The sequence below is a fragment of the Scyliorhinus canicula genome, chromosome 5 (assembly GCF_902713615.1).
Source record: "Scyliorhinus canicula chromosome 5, sScyCan1.1, whole genome shotgun sequence".
Classification (NCBI taxonomy): Eukaryota; Metazoa; Chordata; class Chondrichthyes; order Carcharhiniformes; family Scyliorhinidae; genus Scyliorhinus; species Scyliorhinus canicula.
The window spans coordinates 143072582-143099481 of NC_052150.1; the positions used below are offsets into that span (position 1 = coordinate 143072582).

Sequence of the window (26900 nt, forward strand, 5' to 3'; positions counted from 1 at the left end):
TTCCATGGTGGATATGCATCTGTTGGATGAGTAATGCATCTGTTGGAGTAATGTGCAATAAACGAGCGTTATGATAATCCAAAAAGTTAAAGGTCATAACTGCTATCAACCAGATGAAAAACAACAAAGCTTCTTGTCCCGACAATATTCCTGCAGAAGTACTGAAACACATATCTTTCAGATACCTGCCCTATTGTGAAGTTTTAACAGAATGAAGAAATTCTAAATTACCTTCGGCACACCATGGTGATCACAATTTTCAAGAAAGGTGACAAGTCAAGCTGTCAGCTGTTGCAAAGTCTTAGCTAGGTTACTTCATAACTGCCTACCTAGTTGCAAAGGAAGTCCTTCCAGATTCACAATGTGACTTCCAACAACTCTCATGACTTTCACAGCATGCCAACTTCAAGAAAAGCGCAGAGAGCAGGACAACAATTTGTACATGGCCTATTTCACAAAAGCCTTCATCTTGGGGAGTTGATCCACCTTTTGGAATATACTAGTGATATGGATGATCAGTTAAGCTTACAAACATCAGCCATCTCCGTACAACATACAATGAACAGTACTAAGCAATGATTCCAATATATACCCCTTCTCTATTAAAAGAAGGAAACAGGTGTGACATTGCACCAACAGGATTCTTAATCTTTCCGCAGCAATACTGCAACTTGCTACTGAAAGGCTCCACAAAGGTGCAGTGCAAAATTATTGCACAAATAAAACTACAAGATGACAACTACTTCTGCAATAGAACTACAGTATGTTGCAAATGCAGAAATCACTGCGGACTCTGAAGAAGAGGTGCAACAGCAGCTGATAGTTCAGATCTTTCAGCCAGCGGTGATGCTGTGATTGTGTAGCCTTTTAAGTAAACATGGAAAAGTTTTGAATTGAGTTACATTTTGCTGAAATATTTTGCATTGATTTGTTAAAATATCTCATTGTTTAGCCTATGAAATATAAATGGACACAGCTGCTCTTAAAAACATTATAAGTCTCCAAGCGCATTTAAAAAAAAAAGAAGTTTATCCTATAGATTGGAAGTGGACAATGCTATTCCCAAAATTATTAGGACTTGAGTGCATTGATAGACACGAGGGATGGATCAGCAGTGGGCAAGGCTGTTTACAAGTGGGGTAGAGTGTTTAAGACAGATGGGTGGAGTGATATTGGTGGTAGATTGTTCAACATTTACTTTTAAATGCATTTGAGGTCTTCCTGAAATAGCTTCTGCTGTTCATCACTTTCAGCCCAAGTCCTATGTCTATGATTAAAGTAAGAAGTCTTAAACACCAGGTTAAAGTCCAACTGGTTTGTTTCAAATCACTATTTGAATGCGAGCATTTGCAGGTAATTAAGTCTTTCCAGATCCAGAGGGGTAATCCCAGATTAAAGAGGTGTGAATTGTCTCAAACCAGGACAGTTGGTAGGATTTCGCAAGCCCAGGCCAGATGGGGAGTGAATGTAATGTGACATGAATCCAATGTCCCGGTTGAGGCCGTGCTCACGTGTGCGGAACTTGGCTATAAAATTTCTGCTCGGCGATTCTGCATTGTCGCGCATCCTGAAGGCCGCCTTGGAGAATGCTTACCTAGAGATCAGAGGCTGAATGCCCTTGACTGCTGAAGTGTTTCCCAACTGGAAGGGAACATTCCTGACTAGCGATTGTCGCGTGATGCCTGTTCATCCATTGTCGCAGCGTCTGCATGGTCTCGCCAATGTACCACGCTTCAGGACATTCTTTCCTGCAGCGTATGAGGTAAACAACGTTGGTTGAGTCGCACGTGCATGTACCTGTACCTGGTGGATGGTGTTCTCACATGTAATGGTGATACCCATGTCGATGATCTGGCACGTCTTGCAGAGATTGCCCTGGCAGGGTTGCGTGGTGTCGTGGTCGCTGTTCTGAAAACTGGGTAGTTTGCTGCAAACAATGGTTTGTTTGAGGTTCCGCGGTTGTTTGATGGCAAGTAGCGGGGTCTTTAACCTGGTTCTGTAAGACTTCTTACGGTGCTCACCCCAGTCCAATGCCGGCATCTCCACATTATGACTAATAGGACAAGTATCCTGGAGTACATTTCTGGGAAAGTTCAGGGTATTGGGTCCAAGTCCACAATGGCAGAGTCAATGTCAGATGCATCCATGCTGATTTCCAGTCAACCTATCGTACACCATTAGAAGTTTGAAATTCCCAGGTTAAGGAGCATGGATACGCATGCTTCAGGAATTGTGTTTCAGGAATTTCTCTGGCCCAACGGTCTACAGCAGTAAATGTCAAGTGGCACGGAGGAACAGTGGTTAGCACTGCTGCCTCACGGCACCGAGGACCCGGGTTCGATCTCAGCCCAGGTCACTGTCCGTGTGGAGTTTGTACATTCTCCCAGTGTTTACGTGGGTTTCACCCTCACAACCCAAAGATGCAGAGTAGGTGGATTGGCCACTTTACGTTGCCCCTTAATTGGAAAAAAAGAATTGGGTACTCCAAATTTATATTTAAATAAACAACAGCAAATGTCTGAAAGTTCACCACACATTCAATAAGTTCCCAGCCAAAGTATGAACCAAAATCCATGAAATCATGTAATTTGCCCTGAGCATCAAGACCAAAGTTCTCTACCAATTTACACCAAATATATCAAATCCAATGCATTCAAATTGAGATTCATGGTGAGGTATTGGAAAATGTCCCTCACTTCCGATATCTTGGAAGCTATCGATCCCAAAAAGCTAACAACAATGAGGCTTACACCACTGAACCCAATATGCCAGCTCAGTCTACGGTAAATGCTTACTCAAGTTCAAGAATTGTGATATCAGACTGAATACTATACTCAAAGTCCACACACAGTGGTGCAGAAGCTTGGAAAACATATGGATAGGATATCAAGGTCCTGGAACAGCATCTTAGAACGGTCTTGAGCATAAAGTGGGAGGACAAAGATCAATATCCAACACACCTGCATGCCAGTTATGGAGGTCCTGATAATCTCACATCAACTGAGATGGGCAGGGAGGTGACAGACTCATGATTGCCCAAACCAAATGATTTACCCAGAACTTCAACAAGGTGCTAAAGCAACATTTCAATGACAATCTGGAAGCTTCAATGAAGGTCTTCTATTCACATCAACACATGGAAAGCAGATACCAAATCCCAACCAAAATGGAGATTCATCCTCAAAAATGTCTGGACCTTCCAAACAACAAGAAAAGCCACCGAGAGAGAATAGCCACTGAGAGAGAAGAGAGAATAAAACAGAGAGGGCAACTGCTCATGCCAACAATCCACCTGCAAGGCTAAGATAGGGTTAATCTGCGAATCCACAGCCAACACTGAGATCTCCCTTCTACCAAGCCATCCACAAGAATCATCCTCAACCTCAGGAATTGCCAAAAGAAGGAATACCATTTGCCTCAAATAAAAGCAAAAAATTCTGAAAACGCACAGTAGGCCCAAAATAAATGAATAAAAGTTTTGGGTGGAGACCTTTCCTGAAAAGTCGTTCTTAAATTATGATTTTATCCTTGAGGTTGGCAGTTACAGTAGCTATAATTAAAGAACAATGTCAACCTTGCTCACTAAAGTATCAACTTTTCTTCCCTGAAACTCTCATATATTCATATACTCATATCAATGAGGAGCAGGAGTAAACCATTCAGCTCCGCAAGCCTGCTCTACCATTCAATACAATAATGGCTGATCTGATTGTGGCCTCCCTCCACTTTCCATCCTACCCCTGACTGATACCCTTTGATTCCCGTGTAAAGAAACAAACTCCACCTTTAAAATATTCAATAACGCTGCCTCCACTGCTTTTTAAAAAAAATTAGTTCATGGGACATGAGCATTGCAGGCTGTGCCGACATTTATTGCCCATTCCTAAATGGGCTTGAGAGGGCAGTGAAAAGTCACCCACATTGCTGCGGATCTAGAGTAACATGAAGGTAAGGACGGCAACTTTCCTTCCCAAAAGGACATTAGTGATGTGTTTTTACAAAACCCGACAGTGATTTAATGGTCATCATTAGACTTTTAATTCCAGATTCTTTTTATCAAATTCAAATTTCACCATGTGCAGTGACGGGATTTGAACCTTGATCTCCGGAGCGTTACTCTGGGTCTCTGGTCTACTAGTCCAGTGACATTACCACTATTCCACCACCACCCCTCTCTGCCCACAGACTTGACCTTTCTCCTCACCTTCAACTTAAATGGAAAACACCCTTTTTTTTTAAAACTGTGTCCCCGAGTTTTAAGTATTGCCTACAAGGAGAAACACCCTCTCATCGTCCATTCTGTTAAGTTCCCTCAGGATTTTGTATGTTTCAAAAAAACATTCCATTTGCCTTTGAATCACTGCTGGAGCTGCATACATGTACCTGCCGTGGTCAGCATCGTAGCATAGTGGTTAGCACTATGGCTTCACAGCGCCAGGGTCCCAGGTTCGATTACTGGCTTGGGTCACCTCCTGTGGGGAGTCTGCACGTTCTCAGTGTCCGCGTGGGTTTCCTCCTAGTGCTCCGGTTTCCTCCCACAAGTCCCGAAAGATGCGATTAGGTAATCTGGACATTCTGAATTCTCCCTCCATGTACCCGAACAGGTGCCGGAATGTGGCAACTCGGGGCTTTTCACAGTAACTTCATTGCAGTGTTAATGTAAGCCTACTTGTGACAATAAAGATTATACTAACTTTGTGATTCATGTATCAGAACACCCACATCTTTCTGTACGGTTGAGTTCTGCAATCTCGCCCCATTTAAATAAATATTCTGCTTTTCTATTCTTCCTGCCAAAGTGAACACGTTCACCTCTTCCTCACATTATATTCTCCCTGCCAAATTTTCTACCTTTGCAGACTCATGTCCTCTGCACAACTTACTTTCCCACCTATCTTCGTGTCATCAGCAAAATTTACCAACACATTTGATCCCATCATCCAAGGCATGATACAGATTGCAAATAGTTCATGGCCAGCACTGATCCCTGTGGTACTCATTACATCTTGCTAACCCAAACATTTTCTCAAGTACTCTTTCTCGGGAGATTGTAATGGTCTTAAGTACTCCCTCCCATTCACCTCTTGCACAAATAGTTCTCGGATATTTGTATTGTTTACAATGAACACAGACACAAGATTTGTTCAATTCACATCCATGTCCTTATTTTTCATTATTAATTCCCCAGACTCACCCAATCTATAGTAGATTAAAAGAACTCATGACTACTGCAGTACCGTTCTCACAAGACCCCAATTATTACTTATTGTAAACTCCTCCCGACAGTTGGTTACTGTCAGGGGCCTGCAAACTACTCCCTCAACAGACTTCCTACCTTTCCTATTTCTTATTTTTACCCAAACTGTTTCTACATCTTGATCCTTAGGTCATCTCGTTCTATTGTATTAATGGTCACGCTTAATTAACAAAGCCAACGTCCATCCTTTCTTAGCTTCCTGTCCTGAAATTTCATGCATTCTAGAATATTAAAGTCCCATCCTTTGTCATACTGCACACAGGCTTCTCTAATGGCAATCAAGTCATACACATTTACTTCTATTTCAGCTGTGAATTCATTGTTTTGTTATGAATGCTGCCAGCATTCTGACACGGAGCATTTAGTTCTGTCTCTTTATTACTTTTGTAACCTCTAGCTTTATCTTCTGTCAACCCTCAAGTTTGTACGCTCTCTCCCTTCCTGCCACACTCTGATTATCACTTCCCTATTACTATCTTATTTTCTTGCCCTCTTTCCTCCAAAGATGTGCAGGTTAGGTAGATTGGCCATGCTAAATTGCCCCTTAGTGTCCAACGGTTAGAATTTATCATAGAATTTACAGTGCAGAAGGAGGCCATTCGGCCCATTGAGTCTGCACCGGCTCTTGGAAAGAGCACCCTACCCAAGGTCAACACCTCCACCCTATCCCCATAACCCAGTAACCCCACCCAACACTAAGGGCAATTTTGGACGCTAAGGGCAATTTATCATGGCCAATCCACCTAACCTGCACATCTTTGGACTGTGGGAGGAAACCGGAGCACCCGGAGGAAACCCACGCACACACGGGGAGGATGTGCAGACTCCGCACAGACAGTGACCCAAGCCGGAATTGAACCTGGGACCCTGGAGCTGTGAAGCATTTGTGCTATCCACAATGCTACCGTGCTGCCCGGTAGGTGGGGTTACAGGGATAGGGTGGGGGACTGGGCCTAGGTAGGGTGCTCTGTCAGAAGGTAAGTGCAGACTCGATGGGTTGAATGACCTCCTTCTACACTGTAGCGATTCTGTGATTTGATTCTGTTCTAATCACATCCTCCCACATTTGATCCCTTGGCCTCACTACCATCCCACTCGTGTGACTCAGCAGAACACTGGTCCCATCATGGTTCAGGTAAAGACCATCCCAACAGTACCCCACCTCCCACTTTCTCTCCAGTACTGCTGCCAACGTCCCATGAATCAACTCCATTTCGCCCACATCAATCTTTGAGCCATGCATTCGACACCGTAAACTTACTTATGCTATGCAAATTTTAGTCTTAATATTAACTCTGAACATGCAAACATTGAACAAACCTACACAACAAAAACTTGGAAAATTGGACATTAAATAAATTGTACTTGAATTAAGACATCAATATGTGCACATAATTGGCAACATAATGGTCAGTTAAACTACCAAATAAAAATTCAATGACAAAACCGACTTTCAACACTTAAGTACGTGAAGTAATAACTTACCATTAAAGTGTAGGTTCACAGAACCCCATAAACCATCCTCCCCAAAAAGAAACAAGACTGCTCAAATTACATTGCATTTTTCCAAAACTAAAATTACACGTTATATTTTGACAATAGCCATTTATATTATATGAGCTATCAGAATGTAATACTCCCTACTGAAATGTTTGTGGAAAGACTGATTTATGCTGAGCTGTGATGCTTTCTGAAATCAACTTGTTTTTTTGAGAGCCAGGGATCATACACTGGATTTATTTATGCAAGATACAAGAGATATGATTAGAGCTAGGTCTTATTGGAGTGAAGGATTATTAAGACAGGGATAAGACTGAGTCATAATGGCAAAATACAGTAAAGCAATTAATTGAGTGATATTTTTATCAGTATCATTGAAGGTAGAATTGGAGGAAAGAATGAGTAAACAAAACATCAGTCAGTGTCTTTAGGAGAGGTAGCAAATTCACAATCAAGATGCAAATGAAAAATGAAAATCGTTTATTGTCACGAGTAGGCTTCAATGAAGTTACTGTGAAAAGCCCCTAGTCACCACATTCCGGCACCTGTCTGGGGAGGCTGGTACGGGAATCGAACCGTGCTGCTGGCCTGCATAGTCTGCTTTAAAAGCCAGCGATTTAGCTGAGTGAGCTAAACCAGCCCCTAATAGGATAGAAAACAACTTTCATAGAGGTTACAAGAGAAACAATATTAACAGAATGACAAGAAATTGCAGGGAGATAACAATAAACAATAAAATATAAATAATGAGAAATATATTTAACTGAATACTTCAGAATGATTATAACATATGGGGCTGGTTTAGCACAGGGCTAAATCGCTGGCTTTGAAAGCAGACCAAGGCAGGCCAGCAGCACGGTTCAATTCCTGTACCAGCCTCCCCGAACAGGTGCCGGAATGTGGCAACTAGGGGCTTTTCACAGTAACTTCATTGCAGTGTTAATAAAAGCTTACTTGTGACACTAATAAAGATTATTATAATTGCACTAGAATAATGTCCATTTCCCATGGCAGCTATCCTAATGGTCAGGGGAAGATTACCAATTTCCAACAAGTTGATCATATGACTAGTTGATGCTCAAAAGAAAGTGGTTGAGGTTACATCTGCATTGTTGGGTGTAACTTCTGATGCGACTTGCATCCACACCACACCTACAAGGAAATGGGATGAACAATGTTCATAGGTCAAATCCATAGAATCCCTACAGCACAGGAGGCCATTCGACCCATCGAGTACCCTACCTAGGCCTACTCCCACGCCCCATTCCCGCAACCCCAACTAACCTACACAGCTTTGGGCACCAAAGGACATTTTTAGCATAGCCAATGCATCTTTGGACTGTGGGAGGAAACCCACGCGGATTTGAGGAAAAATGCAAACTCCACACCGACAGTCACCAAAGGCAAAAAATCAAACCCAGGTCCCTTGCGCTATTAGGCAGCAGTGTTAACCGTTGTGCTACTGTGCCGCTCATGTGATCCCCTTTTGAACTGCCAATTTCAGCTGGTAAAAAGGATAGCCAAAATCAAATATTGAAAATGCCACATCAACGCAGTATTTGCTTCAGAGGTTAGGATTAAAGGATGTGTGAGCACAACTCACTTTGTTATTCTTTGATGTCTGCTTTCAATCATAATGATAAAATGGAATTGACAATTTCCCAGTGCAATGTCTCAAAAACTGGCAACCTCAGAAAGAACTGCATGGCGAATTTTGGATCTTGATGGTTTTCGGATTGGTTAAACCACTTGGAACATGGTAGAAGACAACCACACAAAGGCAACAACGGGACGGTATGCCACCATACCAATGCAACATCCAGTTGATCCATTCAGTACCATTTTACTCATTAATAGTAATTCAAGTTTATAATGCCGGCTTCAGAAAATATCCGGTTTTCGGATCACCAGATTTTCGGCATTATACTTTTAGTTCAACTTCTTAAAATATTATAAACTTTTAACCTTTAACAACCTGGAACAGATTTTCTTAATAAGAGTGACATTACAGTTTTTAAACTATACTTAAAAGAGGGCAAGTCAGACAAGGGCAATTTCTTTTGTTCAAAATATTCTCCAATTTCACAATGAACTTCTAGCTTCAAGCACTTTAAAATTACAGAAATGTAAACCAATTCACTGATCTCAGAGAAAAGTTCCATGTAACTCCAAAGTAAACAGCAAGGCCCATGACACTATAGTACTCTCGAGTACTCTTTAAAGCTCATAGTAACCCCAATCCAGGTTAGCAGTATAAAATTTCCCAACCTGTAATATGCACCCCAACCACCACCACCATCAGCCCGATTCAAGAAAAGGTGACATTTGCACATTTCTGAGAACCAAAGAAAGCCATTTTCTTGCATAAAATAAACTGAAGAACAGCTCTGGAAAGCTGCTGTTAGTCTTTGTTTCCTACCAAACCATCCACACATTGCTGATAAATAAAATAGACATAATGCTGAAGCATTCATCTTGCACTCGTCACAATAGTTGTAAGTAAGCCACAATTCAAAGGAATGGAACTGTTTATGCCACATAAGAAAAAGGATGATGATTAGCTGGCAAGACAAATTGGTTGAGACATTGTCATGGAGGCACATAGCCCCTCTTCTAAATTAAACAAAAGCATGGGGGAATCATAGTTCCCCAGTGCACTTTCCATGTCAACGCCTCAACCAAACAGCAACTTTATCCTCATGCGGTACAAACAGTTGCTGCTTTTGAAATGTTCCTGCATCGATCCTGATGAGTGCGAGATGAAAAGCTGCAACAGCATTCTCTTCTTTCAGCAATACTCAAAACCACATATTATTGTATTTTTAATGACTATGAAACTTAGACTAAAACCTCTTACTTCACTAGTAGGTTTTCTATTATACAAATGGATTCCTGAACTCTACTAATCAAGATATTTTCAGTACTCTACCTCAAGGCAATCTGCTGCTTACACTTGACCTCTTGGGACAATAAGCAAGCAGTAGGTTATAAACTGATGCCAGCTATCAAAAATGCTGAACATGTTGCAGGATACGTGTATAGTTCCATGTATCTTGATTTTGCCATGCTTTGTCTGGTGTAAACCTGTTGAATTCCTGCTCGAAGATCATCCCATATTTGATCCAGGCCTATCTGCTTAAGCCCATGGGGGTTTTGGCTCTTGTTTGATGACATTTTCTGTTTTCCTTTTAGTTTTTGACAGCAAAGTTCACAAGTAATCAAGCTATGCCTCCATGAGATGTAGCAGTATCGACACCTTTCAACTTTCTGCTGTTAATTGCCAATGAATTTTACTTCCTCCAGAATTGATCAGACGGACAGTACCTCATCCAACCTGTAACAAAAATAACAGTTTTAAGTAAGAAAAATATCTGAATGTTTGTATATTTCAGATTACAACGGTATATTTTTCTCAATTCTATTCTATTCTTTTAGAAGACAGAATTTTTATACCTGCTTATGATGGCAATATTGTGCATTCAAAATATGAAATTTGTAACATTTTGTGAACCAAATTGATGCCAGCTAGCAGCAACTAGCAAGTTTTAAAATATAAGCACCATAGCTAACAGGTTAATCTTATCTCAGTTTATAGCTAGCCCTGCAAAGTTTGTTCAGTCCATGCTGTCATCAATCATTGATGCTATTTGATGACATCATATTAGGTCCCTGTGGTGCTAACAAAATAATGCCACATATTAAATACTTAAAAGTACAATTTTGAACAAATGTATGGCATCAATACAACTGGGAGAATATTTTAAATAAAACAAAATCCATAAACTGTAACACATTTAATTTTGCCAGTGTTAATATTGGGAATTTGAAGTGGTACTTAATCGTTCAAAAGGATTGTTAAATATAGTCACAAATTTCTAGGAAAGCAACAAATGTAAATGAAGATGTGTGTGAGTTGCGAATTGCCATGTGTTGCTGGGTGATTCGCACAGCTCTGCCATCAACCTCAGAAAAACTGAACCTTGCCTTCAGTCCACTGAAGAATGACAAGAAGTTGCTACACCTGCACTGTTAAAACTATTCTCACTCGTTCAACTATTAAATACCAACCCTAAGTTTCTGCAAAGACATGTTTTAGGTTTCTGCAATGTTATTCAATCTCCGAGGCAGAGAAAGAGAATAAATGAAATTGTGGAATCTTATTGCTGCAGGGAGTAAATCCTTTTTCTCTTTCTTTCCTCTCTTATTCCAGAATGTCCTTCGCCTTTATATAGTCTACTGTTTCTACGTTTTTTAAAATAAATTTTAGAGTACCCAATTATTTTTTTTCCAATTTAGGGGTAATTTAGTGTGGCCTGCACATCTCTGGGTTGTGGGGGTGAAACCCATGCAGACATGGGGAGAATGCACAAACTCCACAGGGACAGTGACCCAGGACCGGGATTCGAATCCGGATTCTCAGCGCCGCAGTCCCAGTGCTAACCACTGTGCCGCCCCTGCTGTTTCTCGTTTGACTAAATTTTCCTATCACCTTCTTTGTTTCTTTGTGTTCTTAAATCACATTGGTTACAATGACTGTTGGTGCCATCATTCACCATGTTCCCAGATGTCTCATTGACCTCATCATGTCATTATTGACTTACACTTCCATAAATTTGTGCCCCAAAATTGAGCTGAGCATAAACTTTCAACTTTCAAAGATGCAAGCAGCAAGACCTACTTCTGAAATTGGCCATAATTGGTCATTCAGGAATTACACTCCTAACTAAATATCTATCATAAGTCTCAGCCAATTTCATATTAAGCACTGTGAATCAAGCATCAATTCTGCCTGTTTATCAAGAGAAATCAATGCATATACAGGAAATCATATTTTTAATGACACATCAGTCCATCGATAAAGTTAACCATAAAGTAATTGCAACTATTTTAAAAGCTAGGCTGAAAGAACTAACTTACCGCCAACACCAACTAAAAAAGCTCTTTCTGTCTGACATACTTCATGAATTTAAACATTTTATAGGCAGGTGGGAACATTTTTGTACTCTTCGAAACAAATTCAATCTGTATGAATTTAGAGTAGGAAATGTGAACTATATAATAATTGATATGGCATAATTTCAGATCTGAATGGACGAAGCCATGGGAGGCAGGGCAGATGAGAAGTGGAGTCCCTGCATGTTCCAATTTACACTGAAGGTTTGAATTTGAAATAAAATGCAAGTTTGTAAAATTTGCTGATACCACAGTGAGTGGCGGAGACAGGACTACAGCAAAAGGGACTATCTTTGCGGCCAAAATTGGAAATCAAATGACAAATTCAAATGACTGCACATTTGTCAAAAACCAATAAAAAGATACACGCTGAATTGAACAGCCAGTGGGAGACCCAAAACAGGGCTTCTGAGCATAGATTGCCTCAACAGTCTTATTATCTGGATAAGTTTACATTTTAAACAAAGAAAACCAGTGAAAGTTCTGACTCTCAGTTTTAATATAGTATAGTAGAAAATATGATTTTTAAACCAGATTATCTTTGTCACATAAAAAGAGGGAAAATTAGATACAGGAATATTGCAATTAAAACACAAAAACATACCATTTAGCCTATCAACAATCTGCATTACTTTAGCGCCACTAGCATTGCAAAACACATTTAGTAAGAATATTGCTATTAAAAACACAGGCACAGAGCCACAAAGAGAACCAGATGAACAAAAGCTTGGCCAACGAGGTGCATATTAAGGAGCACTTTGGAGGAGGAGAGAAGCAGAAGGGCAGAAGTTTAGATAGGGAATTTCAGAGGTGCAGGCTAAGGCACTGAAAACATGGTGGCACAGTGGTTGCCACTGCTGCTTCACAGGGCCAGGGATCCGGGTTCAATTCCAGCCTCGGGTGACTGCCTGTTTGGAGTTTTCACATTATCCCAGTGTCTGCGTGGATTTCCTCCGGGTGCTCCGGTTTCCTCCCACGGTCCAAAGATGTGCAGGTTAGGAGGATTGGCCACAATGTTATCAAGGTTGAGTGCTCTTTCGGAGGGTTTGTGCAGAGCCGATGGGCCAGATGGCTCCTTCTACACTGTCGTGATTCTAGGGGACACTGTCCTGACCGATACAGCAATTAAAATCAGAGGAGGGAGGAGATATACTAAACAAGCACAGGGACTTTAAAATTGAGGTGTAGTCAGACTGAGAGTCAATGCAGGTCAGCAAACACAGGGTCAATAGATGGATAAGACTAGATTGGAGTTAAGGAAGGGCCCTCAGAGTTTTGGAATGCCTACGGATTATGTAAAGTGAAAGATGGGTGGCCAGCCAGAGAAGCATTGGAATAGTCAATTTTCGAGTTAACAAAAGCATTGATTAGGACTGGGGTGGCACAGCGGTACAGCGGTTAGCACTGCTGCCTCACAGCGTCAGGGAACCCGGGTTCAATTCCGGCCTTGGGTTACTGTGTGCATGGTGCTTGCACTTTCTCCTCATGCGCGTGTGGGTTTCTTCCCACAGTCCAAAGATGTGCAGGCTCGGTGGATTGGCCAGGCTAAATTGCCTCTTCATATCCAAAATGTGCAGATTAGGGTGGATTAGCCTAGGTAAGGTGCTCATTCAAAGGGGCAGTGTAGATTCGATGGGCCAAACGGCCTCTAGGAATTCTATGGTTTCAGCAGTAGACAAGCTGAAACAGCGGTAGAGTGAACCATAGAATCCCTACAGTGCAGAAGGAGACCATTTGGCCCAACGAGTGACATGATGCAACAGGATTTGATGAAAGAAGAGGTATGTAATTCGCCTGAGGAAGGAGCAGTGCTCCGAAAGCTAGTGTTTGAAACAAACATGTTGGACTTTAACCTGGTGTTGTAAGACTTCTTACTGTGCTCACCCCAGTCCAACGCCGGCATCTCCACATCAGTATTGATGATGGTTTCGATAAGTGGTCAGGGCCTCACCAGAGTCTTGAACGCAACACCAGGTTCAACGGTCAGGGAATGGAACTTTTGGCGGAGTCCAAAGATCTCTCCCTAATTCACCCTTCCCCAGTGCTAAAGCCTAGGATCCCTCAAAGTATGTATCCTCGTACAGTACTGACCGATCAGTATTTATTCCCAATGGTCCGAGAACAGCCCCAGTTTTGATACATCCCCAATTGTACCAACTTTCATGGCATGTTTGCATATCCTATTCAGGCAAATGAAGAAAAAACAAATGCAACACTGACCACTCAAACGTTTGATGGCAGATTGTTCTAAGAATTTAGTGAAAACATTTCATCTCCTCGTCTTGCTTGGTGCCCACCCAACTTCCACCAACAGTTGCTAATACAAAGGTAATGCTGGTTAGAAAGCTTATTAGAATCGCGTTAAAACATTTTATGCTACCTCACTGAACTTGGAGATATCCCCTTTTGATGCATACTCTTCATTTACAAATACGTATCCAATTAACTTTTAAAAAATTTTATAGTCTGTACCCAAGTAGCCACTTGTCAAGCATACCAAGTTTCACAAATAATTTTGTATTTCACAACAATCCTCAATGTATGCCTGTTTACCAATTCACAAAGCAGTAAAACGCCAACCAGCCTCTCAGTTTTACGAAAACTTTCATTAGTTCTCCTCCAAACCTACTCCATTCAATTGAAAGTTGCCCAAGTTTCCCAACCTTTCTTCATAACGGTAACCCCTCATACCTAGGGTCATTTTAATACCGTCACGGTACCTTTCCATGATTTGAATATCCTTCCTCTGGTCATTTCCAAAACCACACAAAAGTGATCCAACTATTGCAAAACCACTATGTTCTGCAAATTCTAAATCACTTCCTAGGTGTTGAGGGGTGACCTTATAGATGTCTACAAGATAATGATTGGCAAGCACTCTTTCCCAGAGTGGAGGAGTCAGTCACCAGGGGGCAGAGGTTTAAGGTCCGTGGGGCAAAGTTTAGAGGAGATGTACAAGGCTGTTTTTTTTATGCAGAGGGTGATGAGTGCCTGGAACGCGTTGCCTGGCGATGTTGCGGAAACAGAAGACATCTTGACAAATACATGGATAGGATGGGTACAGAGGGATACAGCACAAGGATGTGCTGAGGGTTTTGGCCACGGTTGGTATTATGACCGGCACAGGCTTGGAGGGCCAAAGGGCCTGTTCCTGTGCTGTATTGTTCTGGTCATGTTTCTATCAGAAACTCAGTTTTCCATTTGGGTAAATATTTTTATTAACAAAAAAGTCAGATACATAAAAAGTTACAGAAGTGTGTCACGGGCCGGAACATAACCTCAGCAAGGGAATCTTAGGTGTGCATTATGTAAATTATTGGGACAATTTTATGAATATGTGTGCTAAACATGGAGCTTCATCGATCGTAAGCACATATTAGGAAATCAAGGTTGATCTCCCAAAATGACAAACATCATGGGCAACATACCCGCAATATTCCAGTGTGAACTCGGGACAAAGCTCCACATTGGGAATTAATACTTGTAAAATAGATATACAAAACATTAGATTTTTTTTTAAATCTGCTCTTCTCTTGCAATTCTACACGATAACAAACTTGGTTACAATACCAACTTGCCATATACTTGTATCATAAAGGCAGTTATCTCTGTCACATTGATATAATAGTCACTAATCATAAAGACTGAATTGGGCAGCATGGTGGTGCAGTGGTTAGCACTGCTGCCTCACGGCGCCAAGGTCCCAGGTTCGATCCCGGCTCTGGGCCACTGTCTGTGTGGAGTTTGCACATTCTCCCTATGTTTGCGTGGATTTAGCCCCCACAACCAAAAGATGTGCAGGGCAGGTGGATTGGCCATGCTAATTGCCCCTAAATTGGAAAAAACAAATTGGGTCATCTAAATTTTTTTTTAAAAATAAAGACTCAATTAAGGAAGCCAAATTCTTACTGGACCTACTATAAGCAGTAGTGTTACAATTTAATCATATGAACTTCACTCTTGGACATTAACAAATCCAAATTATTGACCATGCCCAAGACTTTTCATAACACATCATTGTGTCCGGTACCTTTGAGCACATTTCATAATGATGTCATAATTAGAAAGACAGAGCATTGGTTTAGTGATGTCATGAGAAACAGACCGCATGGCACTGCCCCCATTTAAGAGTTACATTAAAATACCTACCCAAGATATGGGGTAACGATGAGATATCAATCCACTCAGTTCATTGCTGGTCATTTATCAGGTGACATGTATCATATGGCTCATTGATTATATCCTCTGTTACACAGATAATAATTGGAATAAGGCATGTTACAACCTGAGTTAGGTTATGAACTAAGATTGTATGCCAAAATTTACCTTAGGTTGATGAGTATGTAACATGACGTGACAGGAATGACAGACAGCAGGATAGCCTTTATGATGCAAATGACCATGTGAAAGAAAAATTCTGTAAAATACCCAGTTTTGTGATACAGAGCCAATGGGCCACAAGAGAGGAATAGAAAATATAAACTCAGACAATAAGGTTACAAAAAAATTATTGTTCCAACATACAAGAGTATAACAATGTAGAATACCTACGGAAACATCATTAGAAATGGGCAAACCAGCTTCAGAAATAATTATACCATTTATAGTAATAAATGAGTACAGCATTAATGGCCCTTGAAGAAAGCGGTCCACAAAGATCCAGCAACCTGACGTGGTTTTCCCCTTTCCCATGACAGTTTAAATCTACAATTTCACAAGATCTCATTCAGCAAGAGGGTAACTTTTCCAAGGATTTGCTTTTACAGTGGCACTAACTGAATACTGGAAGTTCTCAATTCATTGATTGCGGTCTGCTCTTACCACAACAGCACACCCTGAGGAATCATTGACAACATCTGCTGGTTTCCACGTTATTCTGCATACAAGCAACTCCAGATATTGCTGTCAGTTTCAGTGGAGTACGGTAGCACAAGTGGATAGGACTGTGGCTTCACAGCACTGCACGGTAGCACAAGTGGATAGCACTGTGGCTTCACAGCGCCAGGGTCCCAGGTTCGATTCCCCGCTGGGTCACTGTGCAGAGTCTGCACGTTCTCCCTGTATCTGCATGGGTTTCCTCCAAGTGCTCCCACAGTCCAAAGATGTGCAGGTTAAGTGGATTGGCCATGATAAATTGCCCTTAGTGACCAAAAGAAGGTTAGGAAGGGTTATGGGGATAGGGTGGAATTGAGGGCTTAAGTGGTTCGGTGCAGACTCGATGGGTGAATGGCCTCCTTCGGCACTGTATGTTCTATGTTCTATGACTGCAAACGTTGGGTTTTGCCGTCGTTATCACTAAAATTTAGACAAAACCATTCCAATTGAATCATAAAATCTTCTACGATTTGAGATGGAAAAAGAGGGGTCCGTCTATACTGATGGGGGATTTAATTAGGGAACAGATAGGCATTTCTGTGACCACAGAAGTGATCCCTGGATGGTATGTTGCCTCCCTGGTGCTAGGGTCCAAGATGTCACAGAGCAGCTGAAGAACATTTAAGAGGGCAGTATCGTGGTACACATTGGTACCAATGACGAGTTTAAAAAGGGATGAAGTCCTGAAAGCAGGATACAGGGAGTTGGTGATAAATTAAGAAGCAGGACCTCGAAGGTAGTAATCTCAGGATTATTTCCAGTGCACTGGTGAGAGTAGAAATAAGATGATAGGTAGGGATACCGTACGAGGATGAGTTTCAGATTCCTGAGGTATTGGAAAAATTGGGTCCTGTACAAACTGGATGGGTTACACCCCAGCTGGAATGGGACCAATATCCTTGCAGGGGTTTTTAGGCTAGAAACTAGTATGGTGGGGGATGGGTACTGAAGCAGGGAGTTTGAGGAGATGGGAACTGGATGACAAACAAGACAGAAAAAGTGAAAGCAAAGGAGGAAGACATGGGAATAAAAGGCAAAAACAAACAGTGGCTCTATTATCCAGAGATGGGTTTAGAAAGAGGATTGGATAATTAGCTGCAAGCAGCCAATAGCAATAATAGGGTCTTTCTCAGATTGGAGGACAGTAACCAGTGGAGTACCACAGGGATCAGTGCTAGGACCACAGCTCTTCACAATATATATAAATTATTTGGAGGAAGGAACAGAGTGTACTGTAGCCAAATTTGCAAATGATACAAAGGTGGAAGGGAGGCAGGTTGTAAGGAGGATATAGCTTAAAGAGATATTAACAAGTTAAGTGGGCAGAAAATTGCCAACTGGAATTCAATGTGGGAAAATGCAAGATTGTTCATTTTGGAAGAATGAAAATGCAAATTACTTAAATGGAGAGACTGCAGAAACCTGTAGCACAAAGGGACTGGGGTTGTTTTGTTTATGAAACCCAGAAAGCTAGCAAACAGGTGCAGACAGTAATGGGGAAAGCAAATGGAATGCTGGCTTTTTATAGAAAAGTATCTTTATTCAAAATTTTAGCATTTTAACATTTCACAAAACAAAAACATTACACCATCAAATACAATAAACCCTGCACCAACACCCCCAAAACTCAGTCCCACCACCGCAATCCCCCCCCCCCCCCTCCCACAACTACGCCCCTGCCCTCCCCCCCGAACAGCTGACAGTAAATTGTTTTGAAATGCAAAATTAATGCAAATTGCTCAGGGCAAATTTCACCTTCTCAAGATGAACTCCACACAGAGGCACAGGGTGGAGAAGCTGACCTCTACCCCAACAGAGCCCACCTGTGAGTGATCCAAGGCTAAAACTACTATACTCTCTGTACACACATGACTGTAGGGCAAAATTTGGCTCCAACTTCATCTACAAGTTTGTTGATAACACGGCCGTAGTAAGATCTCGAACAATGAGTCAGAGTACAGGAGGGAGACAGAGAACCTAGTGGCATGGTATAACAACAACAATCTATTCCTCAACATCAGCTAAACTAAGGAGCTGGTCATTGACTTCAGGAAGCAAAGTATCATACATACCCCTGTCTGCATCAATGGTGCAGAGGTGGAGATGGCTGACAGCTTCAAATTCCTAGGTGTACACATCACCAGTAATCTGTCCTGGGCCACCCACGTTAACGCTACGACCAAGAAAGCACAACAGCGCCTTTACTTCCTCAGAAAACTATGGAGATTCATCATGTCCACATTGACTCTTAACAATTTTTACAGCCTTGTCTGGCAACTGCTCGGCCCAAGGTGCAAGAAACTACAGACAGCCGTGAATACAGCCTGTCCATTATGCAAAACCACCTCACGTCCATTGATTCTGTTGCCACCTCCCGCTGCCTTGAGAAAGCGAGCAGCTTAATTAAAGGCCCCTTCCATTTGAGTTATTCTCTCTTCCAACCTTTCATTGGGCAGGTGGAACAAATATCTGAGAACACGCACTAATAGGTTCAAAAAACAGCTTCTTTCCCTCTGTTACCAAGCTCCTGAAGCTTCTTATGGACTGAACTGATTTCTTCACACATCTTCTCTAATACTACATCCCGTATGCTTCACCCGAAACCTGCATCTATGTATTTACATTGTATATTTATGTTTTTCATGTACGGAACGATCTGGTTCGACTGTACACAGAACAATACTATTCACTGTATCTCGGTAAGCGTGACAAAAAAAAATCAAATAAAACAGGGCAGCATGGTAGCACAAGTGGACCCTGCTGGGTCACTGTCTGTGCGGAGTTTGCACGTTCTCCCTGTGTATGCATGGGTTTCCTCCGGGTGCTCCGGTTTCCTCCCACAGTCCAAAGACGTGCAGGTTAGGTGGATTGGCCATGATAAATTGTCCTTAGTGACCAAAAGGTTAGGAAGGGTTATTGGGTTACGGGGATAGGGTGGAAGTGAGGGTTTAAGTAGGTCGGTGCAGACTCGATGGGCTGAATGGCCTCCTTCTGCACTGTATGTTCTATCTGCCCCCGCTCCAGTCTGCAACTCCAGCAGGTCCAACACCCCAAATATGGCCCCAAGGGGACCTGGCTCCAAATCCACATGCAGGATCGCCGACATGGTGCTGAAAATGACTCCCAAAATTTCTCCAGCTTCAGGCAGGACCAGAACATGATTAGCCGGGCTCCTGCCATACTGTTCGCAAGTATCCTCTACCCCTTCAAACAGCCAGCTCAACTTGGCTTTGTCAAATGCGCCATGTGCACCACCTTCAACTGTATCAACTCCAGACTCGCGCACGACGTGGAGGCATTCACACAACCCCCCCCCCCCCCCCCCCCCCCCCCCCCCCCCCACAGCACCTCACACCACAGGCCCTCCTCCTCCCACTTGGCGTTAACCCCTTCCATAGACACCTTATCCTCTTCCAAAATCCTCCCATAGATCACCGAGACCACCTCATCCACCTCACCCTCCAACCCCATTACAGACAGCACCTCTTCCAACAATGAAGAGGCAGATGTTAATGGAAAGGTTGGAAAAACCTTTCTAGCAAAATCCCGCATCTGCATTTCCAAAAATCCTCCTCAGGCCGAAACCTAATCTTCCCGCTCAACTCCTCCAAGCTTACGAACCGTCCCTCTAAAAATCCCTCATCTGCTTCACCATGTTCTTCCCACCCCCGAACCTTGCATTCATACACCCCAGCTCAAATCCATGATTACCCCGGACTGGCATCAGCCTTTACCCCGCTCCCAACTTAAAGTGCTGCCGAAATTGCCTCCAAATCTTCAACATGGCACCCACCACAGGACTTCCCGAATACTTCCGTGGGGAAAACAGAAGCAATGCCATCGCCAATGCCCACAATAAGAATAACCTTTATTAGCGTCACAAGTAGACTTACATCCTCACAACGCTGAGAAACAACAGTGCCAATCACTGTGCTACCATGCCCATAATATTCATGAAGTCACTGAATGATTTGGACCTCCTACAAGAACCCGCCTCCATCCACACCCATAAAGCCTCCACCTGCCTCCTCCAGCCCCGCACCTTCTCCTCGTTCACCGCCCAGTAATAATCCAGCAAGTTCCAATGGCCTAAGTGCCACCTTCCTTACCCTCGCCACCCTCCCATCCAAACAAACAAAACCAACCTGTCCACCCCCTTAAAAACATGACTTTAGCAAAAAGACTGGCAGGCACTGAAAATAAGTATAAAACAGGTGCAAAAATTCATCTTAACTGCCTGCACCCTACCAGCGACATGGGAAGACTGTCCCACCTCAATAAATCCACTTTCACCATCCCAACCAGAAGCCCAGTTTATGAAGCCGCACCCAATCCCGGGCCACCTGCACTCCCAAATGCCTGAAATGGACTGCTGCACCCGAAATGGCCACCCCCGGAGAAGACACCACAAAATACTCGCTTTTCCCCAAATTCAGCTTGTATCCCAAAAACACCCCAAAACTCCTTAAGCAGACCCATTATGTCACAGAGCTCGGGTCCGAAATATATAATAGATCATCTGCGAACAGAGAGATACCCTGTGGTCTCTTCCTGTCCCCACCCCCAACCACCACTATCCTACCATAAATTTGAGCGCTTCAATGCAATGGCCAAGGACTCAATCACCAGTGCAAACAGAGGAGGAGATGGGGGGGGAGCATTCCGGTCTTGTTCGCCAATGCAGCAGAAAGTACCCCTGAATTCATACCATTTGTTCGCACACGTCATTGAATCTTTATATAACAATTTCACCTATGTCACAAACACAGGCCCAATCCCAAGCTTCTCCAATCCTACCAAACTGAACAATTTCACATTTTCCCACATTGTACTCCATTAATCTATGTATATCCCTTTGCAGTTTCCTTGCACCATCTTCACAACTTACATTCCCACCTATATTTGTATCATCAGCAAATTTAGCAACCATACATTCAATCCCTTTATCCAAGGCAAATATCAAAGATGCCAGTGTTCAGCAAATTGGTTCACTCCACATAATATCAAGAATCAGCGGAAGACAAGCTGGGTGACACGGTGACAGGCACTGCTGCCTCACAGTGCCAGGGACCAGGGCTCAATTCCGGCCTAAAAAGCTGATCAACTCCAATCCCATCAATTATCATAATTGACATGCTATCAGCCTATTCTCAGTGATGGAAAGTATTGCTCACAGTGCCATCAAGCTGCACTAACTCCACAATAACCTGTTCAGCAATGGACTCAGCCTTTCAACTTTAGACCTCATTACTGCCTTGCCCAAAGATAGAAAAAATAGCCAAATTCCAGAACTGAGAAGCATGGGACTGTCCTTGGCATCATCTCAGCTTCAGTACATTGCTGCAGGAAGTCCTCAGGGCAATTTCCTAGACCCAACCATCTTAAGCTGCTTCATAATGACTTCCCCTCCAACCATCTCCCATGACATTCAATGGCATCATCCTCGCTGAATTCCACACCATCAATATATTGGGGGTTACCATTGACCAGGAACTGAATAGGCCAGCCATGTAAAAACTGCAGATACAAGAGCAAATCAGATGCAGGGAAGTTGGAGGTGAGTAACTCACTTCTCAACTCACCAAAGCCAGTTCACCATTACAAGACACATATCAGAAGGACGATGTAAAACTCTCCACTTACCAGAATAAATGCAGTTCCAACTACACTCACTCAACACCACCCAAGTAAAGCAAAACGTTTTATCAACTCCCCAACTGCCACCGACGCACAGTGGCAACAGTGTGTGCTATCTACAAAATGATTAAAGCAACTCACAACAGCACCTTCCAAACCCATGACTTCTACCACCTAGAACAAGGTTAGCAGACATGCAAGTCCACCTCCAAGTCACACATCATCCTAACTTGAAACTATATTGCCATTCCTTCCCTGTCGCCATGTCAAATTCTGAAACTCCCAAGCAGCACTGTGGTGCAATCATACCACATGGACTGCAGTGAGTCACGGCAGAGGCTCACCACAAGCTTCTCAAGGGAAGAAGCACACACCAATTTTCAGCCAATACAATTCATTCCACATGATATCAAGAAACGGCTGAAGGCAGTGAATACTGCAACGGCTATGGGTCCTGATAATATTCCGGCAATAGTTCTGAAGATTTATGCTCCAGAACATGCCGCACCCTTAGCCAATCTGTTCCAGTACAGCTACAACACTGGCATCTACCCGGCAATGTGGAAAATGCCTAGGTGTGTCCTGTGCACAGGAAATAGGACAACTCCAACCCAACTAATTACCACCATATCAGCAAAGTGATGGAAGGAGTCATCAACAGTGCTATCAAGGGTACTTACTCAGCAATAACCTGCTCATGGATGCTCAGTTTGGGTTCTGCCAGGGTAACTCAGCTCCTGACTCATTGGAGCCTTGGTTCAAACATGGACAAAAGAGCTGAATGCCAGAGGTGAGGTGAGAGTGAGTGCCCTTGACATCAAGGCAGCAATACTCTACACTTGCCTGGATGACTGCAGCTCCAACAACACTCAAGAAGCTTGACACTTTCCAGGACAAAACACCCTGTTTGATTTCTCCTCCTTCCACAAACATTCAAACCCTCCATCACCAATGATGCCTTGTGTACCACCTGCAAGATGCACTGCAATAACTCACCAAGGTTCCTTAGGCAGCACCTTGCAACCCCACAACCACTACATCTAGTACAGGGGTGGGCAAACTACGGCCCACAGGCCGCATGCGGCCCGCCAAAGGTCTTTATGCGGCCCACCAAGTCATTAAAAAAAAAAAAATTTTTTTTAATTTTTTATTATTTTTTTTAAGGTTAATGGGGGGGGGGGGGGGCTGCTGGGTTACTTACTGGTATAGGGTGGATACATTGACTTGAGTAGGGTGATTATTGCTCGGCACAACGTCGAGGGCCGAAGGGCCTGTTCTGTGCTGTACTGTTCTATGTTCTATATGAGGCGCCCAGAATCATAACCGGGTGAAGTAATTATTTTACTTAATATACTATGCGGCCCTTTAAAATTGTGAATTTCTGAATGTGGCCCTTGCACGGAAAAGTTTGCTCACCCCTGATCTAGTAGGACAAGAGCAGCAGATACCTGGGAACCCCACCACCTGGAGGTTCCACTCCAAGTCACAGGTCAAAATCCTGGAACTCCTTCCCCAACAGCATAACGCATGCACCTACACCTGAAGGACTGCAATGGTTCCTGAACGACTGCAGTGGTTCCAGAAAGCAACTCGCCACCGCCTTCTGAAGGGCAATAAATGCTGGCCTAACCAGCGACACCCACATCCCGTAAATGAATTTTTTTATTTATTTTTTTTAAAACACTAGGTTTTGACAGTCGTGCCCAGTAATGCTTCAATAAAGCACTTCACTAGAACCTCGCAGTAACAGGGATGCCTAGTATAGTTAGAGATCTTAGTTGAGAGGTTTTTCAATTTCAGGAATAAAAGCCAGCAAATCAAAGTTACTTAAATCCAGCGATGATGATGCCACAAAGCTCATCAATTCACCACGAACACAAAAGATGAAGATTGAAGTGCAAAACTGATTTATTTGGCACTTATCAAATCGTCATCGAGCAACATTCACCTCATCATCTGAAAGAGGTGTTCTGTCACTAAGATATCCACATTGCAAGCAAAAGGATTTTTTGTGGATGGGAAGATCCCAGAATGGAACCTTTGGCTCAAAAGTTTAACTTTTTAAAATATAAAACGTAGAGGAAGCGTCACAGGACCTCTAATTACTTTTAACAAGAAAAAGCATTGAACATGAATAGCTTAACAATGTGGAGTTTGCACCTTCTCCCCGTGTCTGCGTTAGTCTCACCCCCACAATGCAAAAAGATGTGCATGGTAGTTAAGTGGCCATGCTAAAATTGCCCGTTAATAGGGCATGGATTCACTTCAGATACCTGGGTGTAGGTTGCTTGGGATTGGGGGGGCTCCATAGATACAACATTTGCAGTTTGATGAGGATGAAAGCCAATTTGGCAGGGTGGGATGGTCTTCCTCTGTCACTGGCGGGACGGCGGTTAAAATGAATGTGCTGCCGCAACTCCTGTCCGGGGAGGCTGGTACGGGAATCGAACCGTGCTGCTAGCCTGCTTGGTCTGCTTTAAAAGCCAGTGATTTAGCCGAGTGAGCTAAACCAGCCCCTATTCAGCAGCTCCCGCTGAAAACGGACTATGGGGCTCTTTTCAGGGCCCCCAACGGAGCTGTGTCGGCAAATCCCGATGTGGGAAGAGGACAGGAGTCGACCCCTACGGTCCTATGGTCCGGACCAGGAGTGGGGTAAGGAGGAAAACGGAGAAAGCATCCCTGAAAAAGAGGGGGAAGGAAGACAAAATGGCAGCCAGCGGAGATCCGGAGGACTGGAGGCAGTGGGCTCAGGAGCAGCAGGCGACACTGCTGCGCTGCTTCCAGGAGCTTAAGTTGGAGCTGCTGGAGTCGTTGAAGGTAACCACCAGGGAGCTGATAGAGACCCAGACAGCCCAGGGGGCTGCGATCCGGGAGCTGCAGAAGCAGGCCTCCGAAAGGGAGGATGAGGCCGTGGCCGTCGCGGGGAAGGTGGAGATGCACGAGGCGCTCCATAAAAGATGGCAGGAGCGGTTCGAGGAGCTGGACAACCGGCCGAGGAGGAAGAATTTGCGGATCCTGGACCTCACGGGGGGGCTGGAGGGATCGGACCTGGCGGCCTATGCGGTGGTTATGTTAAACTTGCTGATGGGGGCTGGGTCCTTCCAGGGGCCCCTGGAGTTAGAGGGGGCCCAAAGAATTCTGGCTAGGAGGCCCAAGACGAACGAGCCGCCGCGGGCGGTGTTGGTGCGGTTTCATCGGTTCTGTGGACCGTGAATGTGTGCTCCGGTGGGCCAAGAAGGAGCAGAGCAGCAAGTGGGAGAACACGGAGGTGCGGATCTTCCAGGACTGGAGTGCGGAGGTGGCGAGGCGGAGGGCGGGTTTAACCGGACGAAGGCGGAACTCCACAGACGGAGTGTGATGTTCAGCATGTTGCAGCCGGCGCGTCTGTGGGTCACCTATAAGGATCGGCACCATTATTTTGAGTCCACGGAGGAGGCGTGGGCCTTTGTGCAGGCCGAGAAATTGGACTCAAACTGAGAGTCTAAGATGGGGAATGCTGTATAATACTGTATTTGTATTTGCTTGGGTTATTGTCTTTTCTGTATGGGTTTTTCTGTAGGGGTCTGGTGGACGGGTTCGGGCAGGGGGGTGAACGGAGAGTTCAGGGAGCTGGTGGGGGGGGGAGGGGGGACTGCAATGGGAGTTGCCCTAGAGGAGGCGGGGTCGGGCAGGGCGAAAGCGCGGGCTTTCTGCGGGTTTCCCGCGCTGGGAGATGGTGGGGTCGGGGCTGAGAAGTGCGGGTCGTTGCTGGCTTTTTTCTTTTCCCGCGCAAGAGCGGGGTGGGGAGACCCATTGACGGGCACGATGGAGATGGGGTAGTCCCACGTGGGGAGGAGTCGGAGGTAGGGTGGGAGACGCCGGGGTCAGCGGAAGTTAGCTGGCTCACGGGAGTGCTGTGGAGGAAGGAGCGCGGCTAGGAGGGTCCTAGCCGGGCGGGGTGGGGGAAGAGTTGCCGCCGTGGGGAACTGGCAGAGCAAGTTGGGGGGGGGGCTTCAACACGGTACTGGATCCCCCATTGGATAAATCCAAGTCCCGGATGGGTAGGAGGCCGGTGGCGGCTAAGGTGTTGAGGGGATTTATGGGGGGGGGGGGGGGGGGGGGGGGGGGGGGGAGGATCCCTGGAGGTTTGCGAGGCCAAGGGCCAGGGAGTACTCGTTTTTCTCCCACGTGCATAAGGCCTACTCGAGGATTGATGTTTTTGTCCTGAGCAGGGGGTTGGTTTCGAGGGTGGAGGATGTGGAATACTCCGCCATTGCCATCTCAGATCATGCCCCGCATTGGGTGGACCTCAGGCTGGGGGAAAGAGAGGGACCAACGTCCGCTCTGGCGTTTGGAGGTGGGGCTGCTGGCAGACGAGGAGGTGGCCGAGAGGGTTCGGGGGTGTATCGAGAGGTACCTTGAGGCCAATGACAACGGGGAGGTCCGAGTGGGGACGGTCTGGGAGGCATTGATGGCGGTGACAAGGGGGGAATTGATCTCCATCCGAACCCATAGGGAGAGGGAGGAGCAGAGGGAGAGACTGATAGGGGAGATGGTGAGGGTGGATAGGAGACATGCAGAGGCTCCAGAGGAGGGATTGCTGGGGGAGAGGCGTAGCCTTCAGGCCAGATTCGACCTATTGACTACCAGAAAGGCGGAGGCTCAGTGGAGGAAAGCACAGGGGGCGGTGTACGAGTAT

General features: G+C 44.3%; 1 protein-coding gene across 1 annotated transcript in view; it reads right to left on the reverse strand.

The window, feature by feature from the left end:
• Nucleotides 1–26900, reverse strand: part of LOC119966306 (cullin-1-like) — a 161017-nt gene that overhangs the window by 110760 nt on the left and 23357 nt on the right. The window contains 1 exon segment of the mRNA XM_038797782.1: nt 9792–10091. Coding sequence (XP_038653710.1) covers nt 9792–9931 — 140 coding nt within the window. The 5' untranslated portion in view covers nt 9932–10091.